This window comes from Melospiza georgiana, chromosome 7, assembly GCF_028018845.1.
Source record: "Melospiza georgiana isolate bMelGeo1 chromosome 7, bMelGeo1.pri, whole genome shotgun sequence".
Lineage (NCBI taxonomy): Eukaryota > Metazoa > Chordata > Aves > Passeriformes > Passerellidae > Melospiza > Melospiza georgiana.
Window position 1 is genome coordinate 40632811 of NC_080436.1, and position 17696 is coordinate 40650506.

At 42.2% G+C, this 17696-nt stretch overlaps 1 protein-coding gene across 6 annotated transcripts in view; it reads left to right on the forward strand.

Annotated features, from left to right (window-relative positions):
• PKP4 (plakophilin 4) overlaps positions 1–17696 on the forward strand; it is a 65842-nt gene that overhangs the window by 29359 nt on the left and 18787 nt on the right. For 3 of the 6 annotated variants that reach the window (XM_058027738.1, XM_058027733.1, XM_058027734.1), the window contains 4 exons: positions 8050–8162; positions 12032–12066; positions 16462–16593; positions 16760–16953. In XM_058027738.1, coding sequence (XP_057883721.1) covers positions 8050–8162; positions 12032–12066; positions 16462–16593; positions 16760–16953 — 474 coding nt within the window. The remainder of the gene's footprint in view (positions 1–8049; positions 8163–12031; positions 12067–16461; positions 16594–16759; positions 16954–17696) is intronic. The other 3 variants (XM_058027735.1, XM_058027736.1, XM_058027737.1) reach the window with 2 other exon arrangements.

Below are 17696 nucleotides of genomic sequence, written 5' to 3' on the forward strand. Positions count from 1 at the left end.
TCTAAAAACAGTTCCCATTTGTTTCCAGTTGTTTCCTTTTCCTAGGACCTCTAGTTTAAAGTAACTATTTTACCAAATTGGAGTGTGTAGTCTAAACTCTGATCAGTCTCTTGTTGAGTCAGGTGTCAGACAGCTGGGTCAATTTCATTTGGTCATGTTTTAGGAAAGGAACATTTCAATTCACTCATAGCATTATAAAATAACACAAGCGAAAGAGGTGTAACCTGTGAAGAAATTTAGATCTCGATAGCTTTGTGCTTTTCTAACAAAGCTCAAGATCTATTTTAAAGTGAGTATGAGCCCAGGTGGGCAAGAAAGCCAAAGGCACCTGGCCCTTGTCAAAACTTGCGTGGCCATCAGGACTAGGGCAGTGCCCTCCCCTGTGCTGGCACTGCTGAGACATCTCCAGGTCTGGGGGCAGTTTTGGGTCCCTCAATATAAGGAAGACGTTGAGGGGCTGGAGTGTGTCCAGGGAAGGGAACAGGACTGCAGAATCCCTGAGGGAGCCGGGCAGGGCTGCAGAATCCCTGAGGGAGCCGGGCCGGGGCTGCAGAATCCCTGAGGGAGCCGGGCAGGGGCTGCAGAATCCCTGAGGGAGCCGGGCCGGGGCTGCAGAATCCCTGAGGGAGCCGGGCAGGGGCTGCAGAATCCCTGAGGGAGCCGGGCCGGGGCTGCAGAATCCCTGAGGGAGCCGGGCGGGGGCTGCAGAATCCCTGAGGGAGCCGGGCCGGGGCTGCAGAATCCCTGAGGGAGCCGGGCCGGGGCTGCAGAATCCCTGAGGGAGCCGGGCCGGGGCTGCAGAATCCCTGAGGGAGCCGGGCCAGGGCTGCAGAATCCCTGAGGGAACCGGGCAGGGGCTGCAGAATCCCTGAGGGAGCCGGGCCGGGGCTGCAGAATCCCTGAGGGAGCCGGGCAGGGGCTGCAGAATCCCCGAGGGAGCCGGGCCGGGGCTGCAGAATCCCTGAGGGAGCCGGGCCGGGGCTGCAGAATCCCTGAGGGAGCCGGGCAGGGGCTGCAGAATCCCCGAGGGAGCCGGGCCGGGGCTGCAGAATCCCTGAGGGAGCCGGGCAGGGCTCACCTGGAGCACAGGAGGATCCCCAGGGATCTTTTCCCTCTCTGGAATTCCCTGCCAGGAGGGCACAGCCGGGGGGAACAGGGACAGGAGCAGAGGGAACGGCCTCAGGCTGGCCCAGGGCAGCTCAGGGGGGGCACAGCAGGAATTTCCCCATGGAAAGGGGGCTCAGGGATTGGAGCTGCCCAGGGAGGTTTGCAGTGCCCATCCCTGGGGGTGTCCCAGCAATTCTGGGGGTGGCACTCAGGGCTGGGCACAGGGTGGGCACAGCTGGGACTGCATGGGCTGGGAGGGCTTTTACAACCTCAGGGATTCTGTGATTCTAATAGAGGAGTTCCTTTTAGAATGCATGAGAATCCCAAGACTAATTGTAATGAAGCTGTAACATATTTTCATATTTTGTCTTTAAGTAAATTTGATGATGGATTTTGAGTGTTTTGGGTTTTTTGTTGTTTGTTTTTTATTTTTTTTTTTTTGTTTGGGGAGGGGAGTGTTTACTATGGGTTTGTTTTAGAGGAAGGCTGAGATTTTTTTTTCCCCTAAAACATGAATTTTCCTTCTAAAATGCTACAAGGCTTCCATACTGTCATGGGTAGAAGTGTCTTAGGAATTGCCGAAACAAGTTTTAAATAAAACTAAAACATGTCTATGCTTCTGAATCCTGGGGAATCCTGAACCTGCATAGATGTTTAGTTGAGTTCTGTAGGGAATCTCTTATCCAAGTTAAAAGTAAGTTGAGTATTTTCATACTAAAATAACAATTTATTAGAAATTGTAGGGGCAGGATGGTATTTTGGGGAATGTAGGGCAGCTAATTGCCAACTGCTCCTTGTAGGTTTGTGAAATCATTGCTATTTTCTGTGTTCAAGCTGTATACTGCTGGATTTGGAATGAACTGCTGCTGAATTGACAAGATTAAATGGGATCATTTGGAATTGTGAATTTCATGCTTAGCACATTATTTTTCAGTGGCTGGGCTGAGAAAAGGTCTTGCAGGAAACACTACTCATCAATGCAGTTTTCAAAAGTAACTGGAATATGCTGATTTTAATGTCTTTGCTAAGACAGAAGCACTTGCAGCAGTGGCTGTTTTTTTAGTTTGTTCTTTGGTCTAGCTGTTTGTGACACTTAGAGATGGGCAACTTTTCACCATGTCTTTAGTAAATAGGTGACAGAGTAAGAACAACTGCATATGCTTTCAGATGAAAAATACTTGGGTTTCTCTACATGTTTTTCTAGAAGTGTTGTTTGTTCAGGACTTCAGCAAAATCTTTTCCTTTTGTGTAAGTGCATTGAACTGTATCGTATAAATAGAGAATGTGCACCTTCCTTTTTTGTTCATTATTGTTTAAGTACAAATTTTTACATTATTTTTGAGATGCTTTTTATAGGATCTGGGAGCAGGGAGCAAACCTCTATGTTTTTCAAATGGAAATGGAAGGAAGAATGCATTCTGCCAATTTTTTATTGCATGTTAAAACATCTTTTTGGCTGAGAACTATTGATATTAAGTCTTGGAGATTTCTTTACGGTTCAGATATGTAGTGCTGTACATTCAGTAGTCTGTGTAGCCATGTCACTTCATGGAGATACCTGAAAAGAGACTTACTAAATGAGCTTCCAGTAATGGGGCACAAACTTTGAAATTCTGATTTGCATGCATCTAGTGATCAGTTAGGTGATAAATGTGTGGCAGTTCTGAATTGAAGGCAGTACTTTTTGTTGAATGGACTCCCAAGTTTGACATAAGTGAAACAAAAATCTTGGTCAACATTTTGTGAATGGCTGGAAGAACTGGGGTTTTCTTCCAACTCTCTTAGTGTTGTGTTCAATTGCATAGGTCACTCTTGCCTACTTAATCCTAGAACTTTGAGGTTTAGAGTTTGTGCTGTTTACCAGCATTTTAGTTTCAGTGAGTCAAATCTGAGATGTCAGCTTCCTGAAGGTCTTACTCTAGAATAAATTTAATGCCACTGCTGTCTCAGGTGAAATAGCTAGCTCATTTCCTTAATCAAAATTCTCTGTACTCCTTTATCCATTTGATGATCCAGAAGTTAATTTTCCTCTCTCCTTTGTACTGTTAGGCTTCAGAGGAGAAACTCCCCTTAAAAAAGAGCCTTTCTGGGGCTGTGTGGGGCTCTGACACCTGCTGGAGTATTGACACCTTGTGTGGCACACTTGGTTTAGATTGTCAGCCTCTCTGCTCAGCAGCGACTGAAGCCCGGTGCCCAGCTGGCAGAGCAGCACCCTGGGCTCCAGCGCTGTCACAAAGCTTCCAGAGAGGATGTGCCAGAGGCAGCCCGGGAGTGCCTCCAGTGCCTTTCTTCCCTCCTGCCACTGGCAACAGTAAGCTTTTGATAAAATGCTAAAATTTTGATCTCTCATCAGCTAGAGCAGCACTAAACTGTTGTACCAGACTAGTGAACAATGCATGCATAAAAGTATTAAGGGCTTTAATGGTCTGCTGCTGTTGAATGCAGAGTAAGTGTGATCAGCCAGTAATTGTAGCTGTGTCATCTCACATCCTGTAGTCTGTGATTCTCTCTACGCTGTCCAATTTTTTATCTTTTGTCTTCTGTTTTGGAAGATACTGAGATACTGAAAGCATGCAAATGCAGTTGTGTGTGTGAGTAAACTTAGTTTTTACAGAAAATATGAAGGTTGCTCTAATATGGTTAGTTAGAAGTATAGGCTTTTTCTGCAGTACATTCTGGTTGAGAATTTAAATATTGTGTCACTACAGTAAGACATCCATTTTGGAAAATACAGTATTCAGTGTGGGTTTAAGTAGTCAGTTGCTTGATCTAGCTCTGAATTATGGTAGGCAGGAACAGAGAAATTTGCAGAGATGAGTGCAAGAGGTTAATATAAAGGAAGGTATAAATCAGCTTCTGTTTTGTTTGTCCTCTTCTTTGTTCCACATTTGTATCATGAAAAGATCCAAAATATAATAGCCTTTTCTGTAGCACTCTGTGAACTTTCACAGGTGATGGAAGTTGTGCAGTTCTGCACTGTGTTTACAGTTGACTAGGAAATAGTAAACACAAGGTAAAAATATTCTTCTCAAATGCAGGCTAGGCTTTCTTAGAGGAGTAACTTGAGCTATTGAAAGAGGCTCAGCTCAATTGTTCAACAGACAACACTTTTGTGATTAGAAAACGTTTCATAGTTCAGCTTACAATTACCTTCATAATGTTTTGTAGGCAGTGACATTTGGCATTTGAAGCAAGTTAGCATATCCCAGTGCAACTGGGAGTGCCAGCCCACCCTAGCTCAGTCTCCTGCTACAGCAGCCACTGAGAGCTGCCCAAGTCAAGAAGCTGCAAGAGATGCCTTTGTTTATTGCAGGCATTGTCTCCCTCTGATGTCCAGCTGCCCAGTCTGGGTCTGGCTAGCCAGGCATGAACCATTCAAAAGGGATCTGTGACTTCTCTTCATTGCTTGTGCAATTGCTACTGATTCTTGCAGAGCTGTCAGTAGAAAACCTTTCGCTAGCCACCTAGGCCACTGTTTGTTTAAAATTGTTTTTCCAGAGGTCCTCAAATCACAACAGGGTGGGAAGGAAGTAATTTTTATTTTTCAGTGTGGTGAATGTAGATTCCTTATTCTCATCTGTGTTACTGAGGGATAAAAGTTCCCTGTTAACATAAATTAAAAAGGTGAATCTATAACATGTATCATGATAGCATGCAGATAGAAGGCACAGAATTGCCCCCAAACCCTCTTCCATTATCCAATGCCTGCAACAGGAGAATGGCAGTCTTCATGGTCAGTTGTGCTAACAGCATTCCCATCACTTACTTGTTTTCAAATGTTTGCTGGCAAGAGGCCAGCACAGTGGCGGTAGCTGTCCCTTGCCCTGGAGCCAGCAGCCTCTCAGAGACACTGAGCTTTTACATAGGAAGACAATTCAGCTGCTGAGATGGGTGTAGCTGGCCTTGCCTTGCAGTGAAATGTCATCCCAAGTGAGATTCCTGCTGGGCAGAGCTCACCAAGGAAGAGCAGTTGGTCACCGGGAGTGAACGCTACAACAACACCAGCACAGGGTTTGGCCCTCCTCTGTAGAAAGCTGCAGCCTCCAAAAGGAGATTAGACAGCTCTATAATGTTGTTGGCTCTGGTTTTCACTCACGCAGCCTGTCTGCCTGCAGTTGGTACAGCTGCTTTCCAAAGCGAGCTGCTTTCTTGCCCCATGTGTGTGCGCTTCCTGATCTGGAGCTGAAATTGTGCTTAAGGCTTTTATTGTAGTTTCCCATTAAGAATTATGACCTGTGGCTTTGCAGTGGAATTTTAGGTTATGAACATAAAACCTGCAGTTTGTTAAGGTGATTAAGTAGTTGCTGCTAAAGAGGTTTATAGAATTACAGGTTGCTTTTTTCCCCCCTCAATGTTTGTTTGAATAATTTTGAATAAAAGTAGTTCTGGCTAAGCCAGTGTAGTGTGTCTAAGAAGGTTTGTTTGCTCCTTGGGATGCAGTATGGCAGTGTGTTCTGTTATTTTATGTCTGATCTTACTATCTGCTTGCCACATAGATGTTCTGCTGCAAATGCTAATAAGCTTTTTAAGAGTTGTATTTGAGTCCTGCAATGCCATTTTGTCAGTAGCCAGTGCCGTAGGAGTCAGTGTGTTGTGATTGGTGCCCAGGGGCAGAGCTCTGTGCAGGGAGCATCCTGTTCAAGAAGTGAGCTCTCCCAGTGCTCCCAGAGAACCTGGAGAGAGAAACAAATTCCAATAGATTCCTGCCAGAACTGGTGTGCTGCCTGATAGATACCCATTGTGGGGGTATGTCCAGTGTGCACTCAGAGCGGTATAAAATTTCATTATAAGGAGACATAAACTAGAAAGGTGTTTAATTTAGAGCTGGTTAGGAATTAATTTTCTATAATAATAATATGATTTAAGGTAAAAGAAAAAATTTTAAAGCATGAGGTATTCCAGCTGTAAAAAATGGTAGCTCTAAAACTATCCATCTTGTGTATTTATGCAGGTATTTAAGACAAGCACCTGCTGCAGATCTCAAATTTAAGAAGGTGCATACACAAATCAGCACTCATGGTTTCAAAGTTTGTAAACTGCTGCTTCATTGGACTCCCAGGCTGGGCATGCCAGAATATAACCAGACTAGAAAATGGAGTTGGATTTTTTTTTCTTGCTATACTCGCACTTGCAAAAGCACATTGGATCTTCCTAAGCATCAGCGTGATTTAAAACAGGTGAATTGCAGGCCTCTTACCCCTCTGCAGTTCAGTGCACTGTGCAGTTTGTGGCTTTCTGGTCACCGCCAAGATAAGGTGAGGAGCAATGTAAATAGACAGCTGATGGTGTTGTTCCCAACTCAGCAGTGCAAGTGTCTCTGAAGTGGCCAAATGGGGCTTGGTGGCTTTTTCTCCTCATCTCAGTTTTTCTGATAGAATACAAGCGAGTTTTGGTTTTAAATGTAGTACAAATATTGCTGTGTTGTCCAGTTACATCATTCAGCTCTTCTGCTCTCAAGAAGAATAGAAGTATAGTTCTTCTGTTTTAACTGCCTTTGAACGTTGTAGTGTGGGGGGGAAAAAACAGGGATTTTTATTTAAATGGGTGATTTATTACTTGAAACGTTATACAGCAAAATGTTTTCTAGAATAATGTGTTCATTAATGCCTCTATCTGTAATGGAAAGGGAAATTAATAGCGATTGGTTGAATGGAAGCAATTAATGGCTAGCATGTTTAATTTTATTAATCTAATTAAAAGATCAGTAAAAAACAACAGGTTCGGATTTGCAGTTTGCATCCATGACATTGCTGTCTAAATATTGGTTTAATGGTGAGGAACAGGAAACATGTCCTGGATGCAAACCCACTTTTTCTGGCCAAAATTGGGGGTGTTAAGGTGTTTATTCAGTTTGGTTAAGGAGTTATCAGAAATGTGTGGACGTGTCCATAATCGCAGGTATCCTCTGGAAGGGCAGGAGTGGAGAGTGGCTGGTGAAAGGGAAGTGGTTCCACCCCATTCCATGGGGTGTGAAGGAGCAGTTTGCAGGAGCTGATATCCCTGGCTCCGAACAGCTGCTGGGCAGAACCATAACGTGAGTCACTCACGGGAGAATCCCCATCAGGCATTTGGGCTTTCACATCAAACGAGTGCTCTGTGCTGCATTGACCTCTCTATAAGACTTGCTTGGTGCTTCATCTGATTACTAAATGTTGGTGTTCGTCTATTTTTAGATGTTTTATCTAAACTTCAGAGGGTTTACAGTATCAGTTTGAAAAATAATGCAATTGCTCAATAGAACCCTTTTCTCTGGTCAATAAAAGCTGACTGAGGAGAAAAACGCCCTCAATATCCTTTGATGTGACATAGTCTGGATTTCAGAGAGCTCTAGAAAATGGTTCCAGATTTCAGTTACACCCGTCCTGTGCAGCACTGGTATTTCCACATCACCCTTGCAGTGTTGCATTCCAAAAGCCTCTTAAAAAGGCTGAAGAAGTTTGGTACCCTTGACCAAGAAATATAAAAAAGCTGAACTCAGAAAAGGTGAAATAGCACATCTCTCTACACTCAGCCAGTTTGAAGTTATAAATCTTCAGGTTTCCAACTACAGTCAGAATGTAGGATAACTTAGGGTTTGAAGGCTTGTGATTGGAAAGGTTAGGATATTTTCTGGTTTCCTTGTTTATAGATTAAGTTGAAGACTGACTTTATAGACACTGATTTTTGTTAGACTGTGGTAATGTAAGAAGACACAAAAAATTTAGTTGTAGGAGTAATAAAACCCAAGAATGCTTAAACATGTTTTTCTTTCTGTAGCAGGTGATAAATCAATATTTGCATGAATCACTGATTTAAAGACCCATTTAATTTCCACTTTTGTAGTTTATTCACCTAAGAAAGAGTCAAAACACACAACTGTGATGAATCAGTGATTGTTTCGCAGTTAATCCACACCCATTTTTTAACATCAAGAATGCTTTTCTTTTTATTTTGAAATTTCAGGAGCTTCAATTTCAAAGACTTACCAGAGAACTGGAAGTGGAAAGGCAAATTGTGGCTAATCAGCTAGAGAGATGTAGGCTTGGAGCAGAGTCACCAAGTATCGCCAGCACAAGGTACAGGTCCTGATGACTTTACTTTCATTTGTCCCAGGAATTAAAGGCTTTTTAGTGGTGCTTATGTCCTCTATACATATATTTTCACTAATAGCTATTCGCCTCTATTAATATCTGAAGGATTAAAAAAATGCAGATTTGCTGTGAAGAGTTATGGGACAGTTTCAAGAGGCCTCTGTAATGATTACAGTGTATTCCAGACGCTTTCTGAATTCACACCTGGAGAATTAGTGGTTTCCAGGGTCACCTGGAAACAGCCAGCAATCCCAGGACTACCTGTTTTTGGTGGCAGTGCTGGTTAATTTGTTTTGGGGGGGAGCATAGAATTGCTTAGGTTCCTGGTACGGGGGCTGGCAGAGTGGGTAGAAGAATCAGTTATATTGGTGAATTCAAGAAGATAGCTGTTAGAAAAGTTGAAGACTTGAAAATTACCTCACTTACTTAAAATATTTGTGAAAATGTCTGCTTACCTGTCTCAACAAGAAAAGCAAAATACTGGGTTTTGTGGTTTCCAGTGGCTTGTAAGGGGTAATATAAGTTTATGGAGTTTAGTGCATGGCATTTATTAGAGAAATCCCCTATAGTAAGAATTTAGAGTTACACTAAGTTTTCCATGTAGCGCATGTAGTTGTAACTGTGCTGTTGGTGTAGGTACCCAAAATGGAAGCTAAAGGCCAAGCAAAGCAGCCCAGGCAGTGTGCAGGGGCACGGGAGTGTGGCTGGCAGCTCCCAGTGTGGGCAGCGTGCCAGGAGCAGCCCTTTGCTGCTGCCGCCTCACAGCACAGATGTATTCCAACCGTGGGGGCGTGCCACGCAGGGAGCTGAAATACTGCACAAATATGTGTCAAGTACATACATTTTTAACACAATTATATTTTTAGCTTTTTACAGCTTTTCACCATTTTATAAATATTTAATAAATAGTACTTAATTTTTTCATCTGTTGCCTTTTTTTGATGACAGCAGCAGTGTAGCCAAGCAGGAAGGTAGGCGACAGAAATCACTGCTTTTCTCTCAAGTGGTGCTGTTTAAATCAGAAATACTTTTCACCTTACGAAGTACTTGCAGAGATAATAAGCTTAAACTGTTTCATGTCATGCAAAACCTGCGAGAGATGCACTGGGAATTGACCTCTCCAATCTAGGAACTGGAGATCATAATTGTGTTTACATAATTTTTTAAAAAATAGCACATTGCTTAACAAAATGAGAAATCTTAAGAAATCTGCAATTTCCCTAAGTGTCAGTGTTGCTTCTGAAGGCCTGTTGTGCTGTGCACAGGTGTGGGCTGAGACCTGTCTGGGACCTCCACCAGCCCCTTCTGCCTTAGCAGACTGGCAGAGCCACTTCACTGAGAGAGATGCTGGCCCCTGTTCTAACCTGGAAATTCAGAGCTGGAAAGTGTTTGCAAGCTACCACATGAAAATGTAAAGCAGTGCTGGTGATCCTTAGTGTGTTTTGTTTCTAAATGTTTTCATGCAAAACCTTTTCCATTTATTATATTTTTACTTTTTCCAGATTTGCAGCCGGTTCAATTTTGTATCTAAGATTGCTTTGAACTAAAGCAGTGAAATGGCAAGGAAAAGGTGTGAAATTAAGAAAGGGGCAAAACCAACAAACAAACAACAAAAAATCAAATTAGTCAAAACCTCAAACAAAAAAACCCAAACAAAGCAATCCAAATCCTTAAAAATACAAGTGAGGAAAAACATCAAAAGGGTAAAACAAAAAAAAGGCATAAATGGATTTCAGCACATTTTGTATGCATTCTCCATCTCCAGTTACCAAATATTTGTGTGACTGTCATATTTGTCTCTATCTTTTCTAATTGTAAACTGAACATCATACCAAGCTGTTATGATATTTCTGATGGAGGACAATTTCTGCATTTCTACTCTACTAACCTAATTCTTTTTCAAGGATAGTAGTGGGCTAAATTAACATTTTCCACAGTTCATTTTGCCACATGTGGGCTCTCTTTGGATCTGTTACATGCTGCTGCCAGGAAGAGACAGCATTGTGACTAATTCCAGCAACAGCTCAGCAAGGGCCCTGCAGTGTGTCACCACAGAGGCTTTTAAACACCAGGATGAAGTGCACTGGAGTTACTGCTCAAAACTGACAGATTTGCTGCTTTCTAAATATTGCTTCTGCTAGGTGACAAAATCAGGTGCTGATATCAGTAGGTGATGTATGCTAGACTTGTTCCAAAATCATTTAATAAGAGTCAAGTTAAATGCTTAAGCAGTTGAAGTGTCAATGAAGCAGCTTTCCTCCTGTGACCCATGGTCAGAGCAGCCTTTTTCATTCCTACGTTCTGTACCTGTAGAGGAAATTCAGGTAGTCAGGTATGCTGGGCAGGGATGTGCTCTGGGTTACAACCTTGTGTGTGTGACAATAAAGCATATGTGTGTATTCAGTGTGTGTTACCATTGCCAGCAACACAGAGCCATGTTGCCCCAGTGTAAGGAATTGAGTTTCCAAAAAGTCTCAAGAGCAGAGCAAAAGGGCAAGAGTGGAAAACTTGGTATTCAGGTAGCATGAGAATTCTGGGGCCAGAGGTTGACTTTCAGACGCCTGTAGTCTGCATTGGAATTCTCCTTTCACTTGAAGTCTCGTTGTAACTCTAGTTGTGTTTGTGCTAGCATGTGTCTTTAGCACTGTTTTGTACGAATATTTTGTTTCCAAAAAGGTTCCTAAATGGTTGTTTCGTTTTGCAAAAGAAGTATCTCGTGCTGTTCATGTGGCTGAGCTAGTTTTTTGTAATCGGTAGCTGTAGTAGAAAGAAGTAAAATTAAAGGTCATTTAGAAATTGCTACATCTTACCCAAAATCACAGTCTCATGCTGATATTTAGACACAATCAAATGTGATGGACTTGCCTATTTTTCCTTTGAAAAGCTTTTTATTTGGAAAACAGTAGCTTGTAATCACTGCGAAAATGATGTATTATTCAAAGTTTGATATTTTATATTTAGAGTGAGGAAATACATTTTCCCATAAAAATATTTAGACTAATGTTAGTAACACATGAATGAATTCTGCATTTGCCTGCATCAGTACTACTGTGAGCACAGGAAAGCACATGTCTTGGTGGAAGGAAAAAAGGGTGAAGATAGTTTGATAAAAAATCAGTACTGGAAAAATGCAGGAGAAGGTTTGGTTTTACACTGATATCAGACACCTGCTTGGTCTGTGCAGTAGTTGGCTCTGAAGGCATCTTGCTAACCTGGACAGTGTGGCATCTGTCACCTCCTCACTCTCAGAGCTGTAGCTGTGTGTGTCAGCTGGTTTGACTTGTTCTGTACAAAGGATCAGAAATCTCTCTGGAAAACTGGAAACAGAAAAAACGGTGAAAAAAGGAACAGAAACAAGCCTACAATTTTTGAACTGCTCTGCATGTAGGAACCAGCTCCCCTCGAGTAGTGATGCCCAGAGCTCCTTTGCTGTGCCTGCTGCTGTGTGAGCAGAGCGGCGCTGGCGGCGCACAGGTGTGTGTGTGCGCGCTGGGTGTGAGTGCTGCTGGTGGCACACACTGCTCTGGGCTGTCACTGACAGCACGACACCTTAAACAGCAGCGCGTGTCACAGGTTGTCCTCTCACCTGTCCTGCTGCACACAGGTTGCCCTGCCTGCTGCTGTGGTGTACAGGAAGTTACAGTGAATAATTCCCACAGACTAATAGAAAATTGAACTCGGTAACCAGTGGTTTGGTTGTCAGGTATAAAGCACTGAAGAATGGTGTTTACACGAACTACTTTTTAAGTTTTATGTGCTGGGGGGGTTTTGTAAAGGTTTCTATGATTAATTAAAAATAAAATAAAAACTAACCACATGGTTCATTTGTGTGATATTTTTTTTTCTTTCTGCAGCTCTACTGAGAAGTCATTTCCTTGGAGATCCTCAGGTATTATCTTTTATGTACAATTTGCTTTAAGCCCAAGTAGATTTATTTTCTTGGCATTCATAGCTTGTTTTGACACAAATGGAACATTAAGCAGCAATGCTACATATCTTTTCCAAGTGTATTTTCTAAAGTATGACATTACTGTTTTTTTTGTCTCGTATGGGACACATGTTGTCTATGTTACTGTAAAGAGTGCTTGAGCTTATAGGTAGTTGCAAGTACTTTTCTTGTATCTTTATGTGCCTTTGCATTTCTGTGTGAGCTGTGACTCTAACATAATAACACAAAGCTTGTCATGTATTGGGTCTTCCTTGCAATTAACTAAAATTTACTTGTGAGTCTTCCCCTTGGCAGGTAAGGAGCATGAAAAAATACTGCATGTTTTAAGCTTGAAAACTGTTTTGTTTTTTTGGTGTGTTTTTTTTGGTTTTTGTTTTTTTTTTTTTAGATGTTCTTACTTAACTGACAAAATCTCTAATAAGTGGAGATTTTTCTGAGAGTGCTTTTTCTACTTTTGTATCTTGAGATAGTGTGAACTTTCTTTCCAAAATAAGCATTTTCTTGTAGTGCTACATCTGCTCCTGGTTATAGTGGGGGCAAGGGTAGGACTGTATCTTCAAGGTGGCATTCCCTGGTCTGTTGGAATAATCCCTTCTGGCTGTGACAGGTTGTGTGCATCAGGTGGTGTTTGGCACTGTGGAGTCGCTCTCTGAACCCCATGGGCTCTGGAGGGATGGGGCACTGCAGGAGCCACTGCAGGACAGGCACAGACAGGGGCTCCTGCAGGTCGCTTGTTGTGCTGCGTCACCCTGTGCTCTTGTCATTGCCCCTGTGCAGCCCCAGTGCAGCCCCAGTGCAGCTGGCGTTGCGGGGTGAGAGTTGCATGAGCCCTGTTCTGCAGAGCCTTCCTGTCCCACCCGTGCAGGGTGCTGTGTGGCTGCTGCACAGGCACCCTGCCTGCTGCTGCTGCTGCTCAATCAAGCATATTCATAATACCATCATTGGCATTACTTTATATGCCATTCCTGGTTTTTGTTTTATTTGGAGATTAAGCCCTTAAACTTGTGCATAATTGTATATTCATGGTTTCTGTTGCTGCAGCTGAGGTGAGGCGCATGTTAGCTTTTTTCCTTTATTTTAAAGCTAATCAACAGCCTACTTGCACTGCCATTTAACTTCTGCTAGTCGTGGTGCTTTTCAGGTATTCTTTCAGCAGTGGTTTTAAACAAAAATCAAATTTGTTTTTTCAAGTAACTGAGAAACAAGTCTTACATATTTTTTCAATGTGAGTGTTGGAATTGTGGGTTTTGTTCGTTGGCAAATTTTAAAATCACATTGTTTCCCCTTGCTCTATAATGTCCCAATGATATTTCACAACTGGTACAGATTCCTACTGAGAGCTCTCAGGTGTTGTTTTACTTACATATTTCAGCCAGTTCCATTCCACTGCTTCATTTCCTCTTCTGATTTTCCCATAACTTACTCACTTTTCTCTTTGACCTTCTATTAGTGTTTCTCTTTCTCTCTTTCTCTCTTTCTCTCTTTCTTTCTCTCTTCCTCTCTTTCTTTCTCTCTTTCCCTCTTTCTTTCTTTCCTTCTTTCATCCAGCTCATGTTTTTATTTTGTTCTTTAATTCTTCCTTCACATTTGTGTATTTTTTTTAGAAATGTGCATCTCCCTGCTAAGCAGTTGCTTGAGATATGGCCAAAAATTCTACTTCTGTTTCAATGCTCTATGTGTTAATGCAAACCTAGATTTGTATTTCACATGTCTCTATATTCAAAGTAGACATTCCTGAAGTAATTGCTCAGAAGTAGGCATGTTGGGAAAAATCCCTATTTCTTGCTTAGAAGTTCCTGATCTACATTTCATTTCCTGTTTACATTTATGCTATGCTTATGGTTTGATTATAAGTTTTTATTCCCCAATTCACCATGAATCTTTGTTTTGTGGAAGTGTCACTAGTTGCTTTATGAACTGTAATCTGTAAATACTGAAGATAAAGATGTATTAAACCACTGCCTTAAATCACCTTTTCTGTGACTGTAGGTAGTAGTTTATGTCAAAAGCATCAGTGGATGATAAGATGTGACTGTAGCTGTAATTGCTTTCTGCATCAGTGGAATTATACAGAATTTTTCACAGAAATATAAAGTGATGTTGTTTTGCAGATGCTTATAAATAGAATATTAGATCAGCCATTTATAAGAAGGGTACTATTTTATTCAGGACATTCCTCCTGTTTTATGGTAGTGGAGTCAGATAGAAAGACAATTCATTTAATTGTGCATTCTTGCCTTTGTTAAACAGCCTAAACAATCTTTATTTTTTAGCCCTATGAAGGCTTTGGCCTGGTGGGCAGTGTGTGATGGGAGCGAGATTGGGCTCAAACCTCTGTCCTGGGAACATCTGCACTGAACAGCACAATTGGGCCTTATCTTCCTGTGTTTGTCCCCAAACTGATTGTCAGTTTGACGTTGATTTAGTATCATGTAATATCCAGTAACTGAGATAATAGGCCTTGTATTAGATAAACAAAAAGCTTAAAGTATTGAAGTTGGATGTAATCCTAATGTAAATGTGCAAGTCCTCCAAATGTTTTATTCCGAAGAACATGGAACACCCACTGGTGGCTGTTACCATCTGGTGTTGAGCTGGTGTAACAGGCTGTGAAGTCAGTTCTGGCAGTGTTGGTTCTCTGGATCATTTTTAGGCATACTGATGATTAAAGTAATGGAAGTGTAGTAACACTTCTTATTAAATCTTAATTAAATTTGGTCATAATACTCCTATTCTAGTAAAATAACTAGCCTCAAATTTTACAAGCTAGTTTTCACCTAAGAATGTACTACTGGTGAATAACTGCTGACTGCCTGGGATTTCTAGGATTTATTGATTTTTTAAAAAATCTGACTAGCATTCAACCATTCTTCATAATAGCAATTGCTGAGTAACATTTTTAGTATGGATGTTCCTTATGGGTCATTATGCAGGTAGTGAGAGACCAGCATTTTGTGTGCAGCCACTGGTAAGAGCCAGAGTATTTCTGTGCATCAGGCATTGCTGCCCAGAGCCCACCAAGCCCCACCAAGCAATCCTTGGGGCTGGGCTGGTGCTCCTTGGCACATTCCCGTTGGATTTGCTCCAGGCACTGTCATGGATTTCTGCAGCCAGAATTTGCATTTCAGGTGTTACCTTTAAACATAACCTCCATTGCCTACTCTGTTTGGCTTGGATATTAGGGGAAATCCTTCATGGAAGGGCTGTCCAGCCCTGGCCCAGCTGCCCAGGACAGGGTGGGGTCCCCATGCCTGGAGGGATTAAAAGCCGTGTGGATGTGCCACTTTGGGACCGTGGGGCAGTGGTGGCCCCGTGCTGGGCACAGCTGGGCTCCATGGTCTCACAGGGCTTTTCCAAACCATGGGGCAGTGGTGGCCCTGTGCTGGGCACAGCTGGGCTCCATGGTCTCACAGGGCTTTTCCAAGCCATGGGGCAGTGGTGGCCCTGTGCTGGGCACAGCTGGGCTCCATGGTCTCACAGGGCTTTTCCAAACCATGGGGCAGTGGTGGCCCTGTGCTGGGCACAGCTGGGCTCCATGGTCTCACAGGGCTTTTCCAAACCATGGGGCAGTGGTGGCCCCGTGCTGGGCACAGCTGGGCTCCGTGGTCTCACAGGGCTTTTCCAGCCCAAACCATTCTGTGGTTCTGTACTGCATCTCTGCTGCCTGCTTAATATGGTAACTGAATGACTAATGTTTCTGTTAAAATAATGTTGAATCAATATCCTCATCTTTGTCCTTTTTTTCCAGACTCTTTAACTTTTTCCTTTCACCATAGGAGCATTGCTGTGCCTCCTTTGCCTTTCCTTACAACACTGTCATTTGTCTGTACAGTTCAGCTGGCATTCTTAGAACTGAAGTTAGCTTAAGAGGCATATATTTAGATATTAGTTTACTAAGTAAAAATATGTATAGAAATTTGCAGCAACTACTGTTCATAGTACATAAACAGGGATGAAATTCAGCTCAGCCTTTTACATCTGGAGGCATTGATTACAGGCCCTTAAACAAGGACAGCTATCCACTGGGCACTGCAGCACAGTTGCACAGTGTTTCTATTCTTCAGAGTGTACTAGATAATAAATTAATTTTTCATTAAAATAGGCTGGAACATATATTTGAAAAATTAGAGTTGTAGAACTACATCTAACAAAATTCTCAGATATTTATATTAACATTCTGTTAATTGTGTTTGTGAGATGATACCTGTCTGCAAATAAACTGATTCTGTTTGGTGTAAGTCCTCCATTAGTATGTATGAGAAAATGATCATTACTGAGTTTGCAGGAAACTTGCATATGAAACACTGGATTTATCTAAACAATTTATTCTTTCAGATCCTCCACCCACCAGTGTAAGCAAGCCCCAGGTGTCAGAGGGTGTTCACACCAATGCCTATGATATTAGGACAGAAGCAGAGCAAGGGACTCTCTACTCGCCAGAGCAGACATCTCTCCATGAAAGTGAGGGTCTGTTGTGTGCATTTTAAATATTAGAATATATTTCTATTGAAAGTATAAAATATTGAAAGTATAAGAATGCAATATAGTTATGAATGCAACAAATAATAAAGTTATATAATACTTGGTGGACTTGTTAGATTATTTTATTCTTATGCTGGCTTCATATTTACAGGGTCTGTAGGTAACTCAAGAAGTTCAACACAAATGAATTCTTATTCTGACAGTGGTTACCAAGAAATAAGCAGTTTCCATAACAGCCAAAACTTGAACAAGGCAGAGCTCAGACAGCAGCATTCCCTTGGTGGACCCCTCAACAGCCACGATGCGGTGAGGAGCTCGCGCGCCGAGGGGCAGGCGTCAGTCCAGGTACTCTGACCAGCGCCCGGGGCACTCTGCTGTGCAGTCGCTGTGTAGCTGGCCCCCCTTTGCATGGGCTGCAGTTAATGTTACCAAATTAGTTTTTGTTTAATGCTTTCACTGGTTACAAAGTGGGAAGGGCTTGCAGCAGAGACTCCTTTGCTGGGATCAGCACGGGGGATCTGGGTCATTCACGGGAGCTGAAGTGAAGTAGCATTCCTGACTGCACAGTACACTGCTATTATCATATCAAAAAAGTATCACTCACTCAAAATTCATTGTGAAATGGGGGAAAACCTTCCTAGAACTTAGCCTGTATGTAAGCATAGTTCTCAAAGGAAGATGCTACTTGTGTTCCTGTACATTCTATGGTTTCTAGCTTTTCCCTCTTTTTTCAGTAAGTGGAATGATAGTAAGACAGTAATTGTTAGAATATTTCTGGATTATACCAGAACTCTTTGCATTACTGTTCCTGAGTTTCCAGAGTGGTTGAGTAGTGAGGAAGGCAAGTATAGGTGAAGATTAACATAGCAAGCCAAATGAGAATGAGAAACAGGTGGGTTTTTAGTGTTCAATTGTCATTTTATATACTAAGAAGCATTGGTTAGAAAAAAGTTACAGGGAAACTTGAAGGAATTAGGTTTAGGGTAAAAGCTAGACTCCAGCTGCCTGTATATACCATTAAGTTGTGTGCATTTCCTGCTGACTTCTCCATCTCACAGGAGAACGATATCCACTCTGTGACCTAAGTG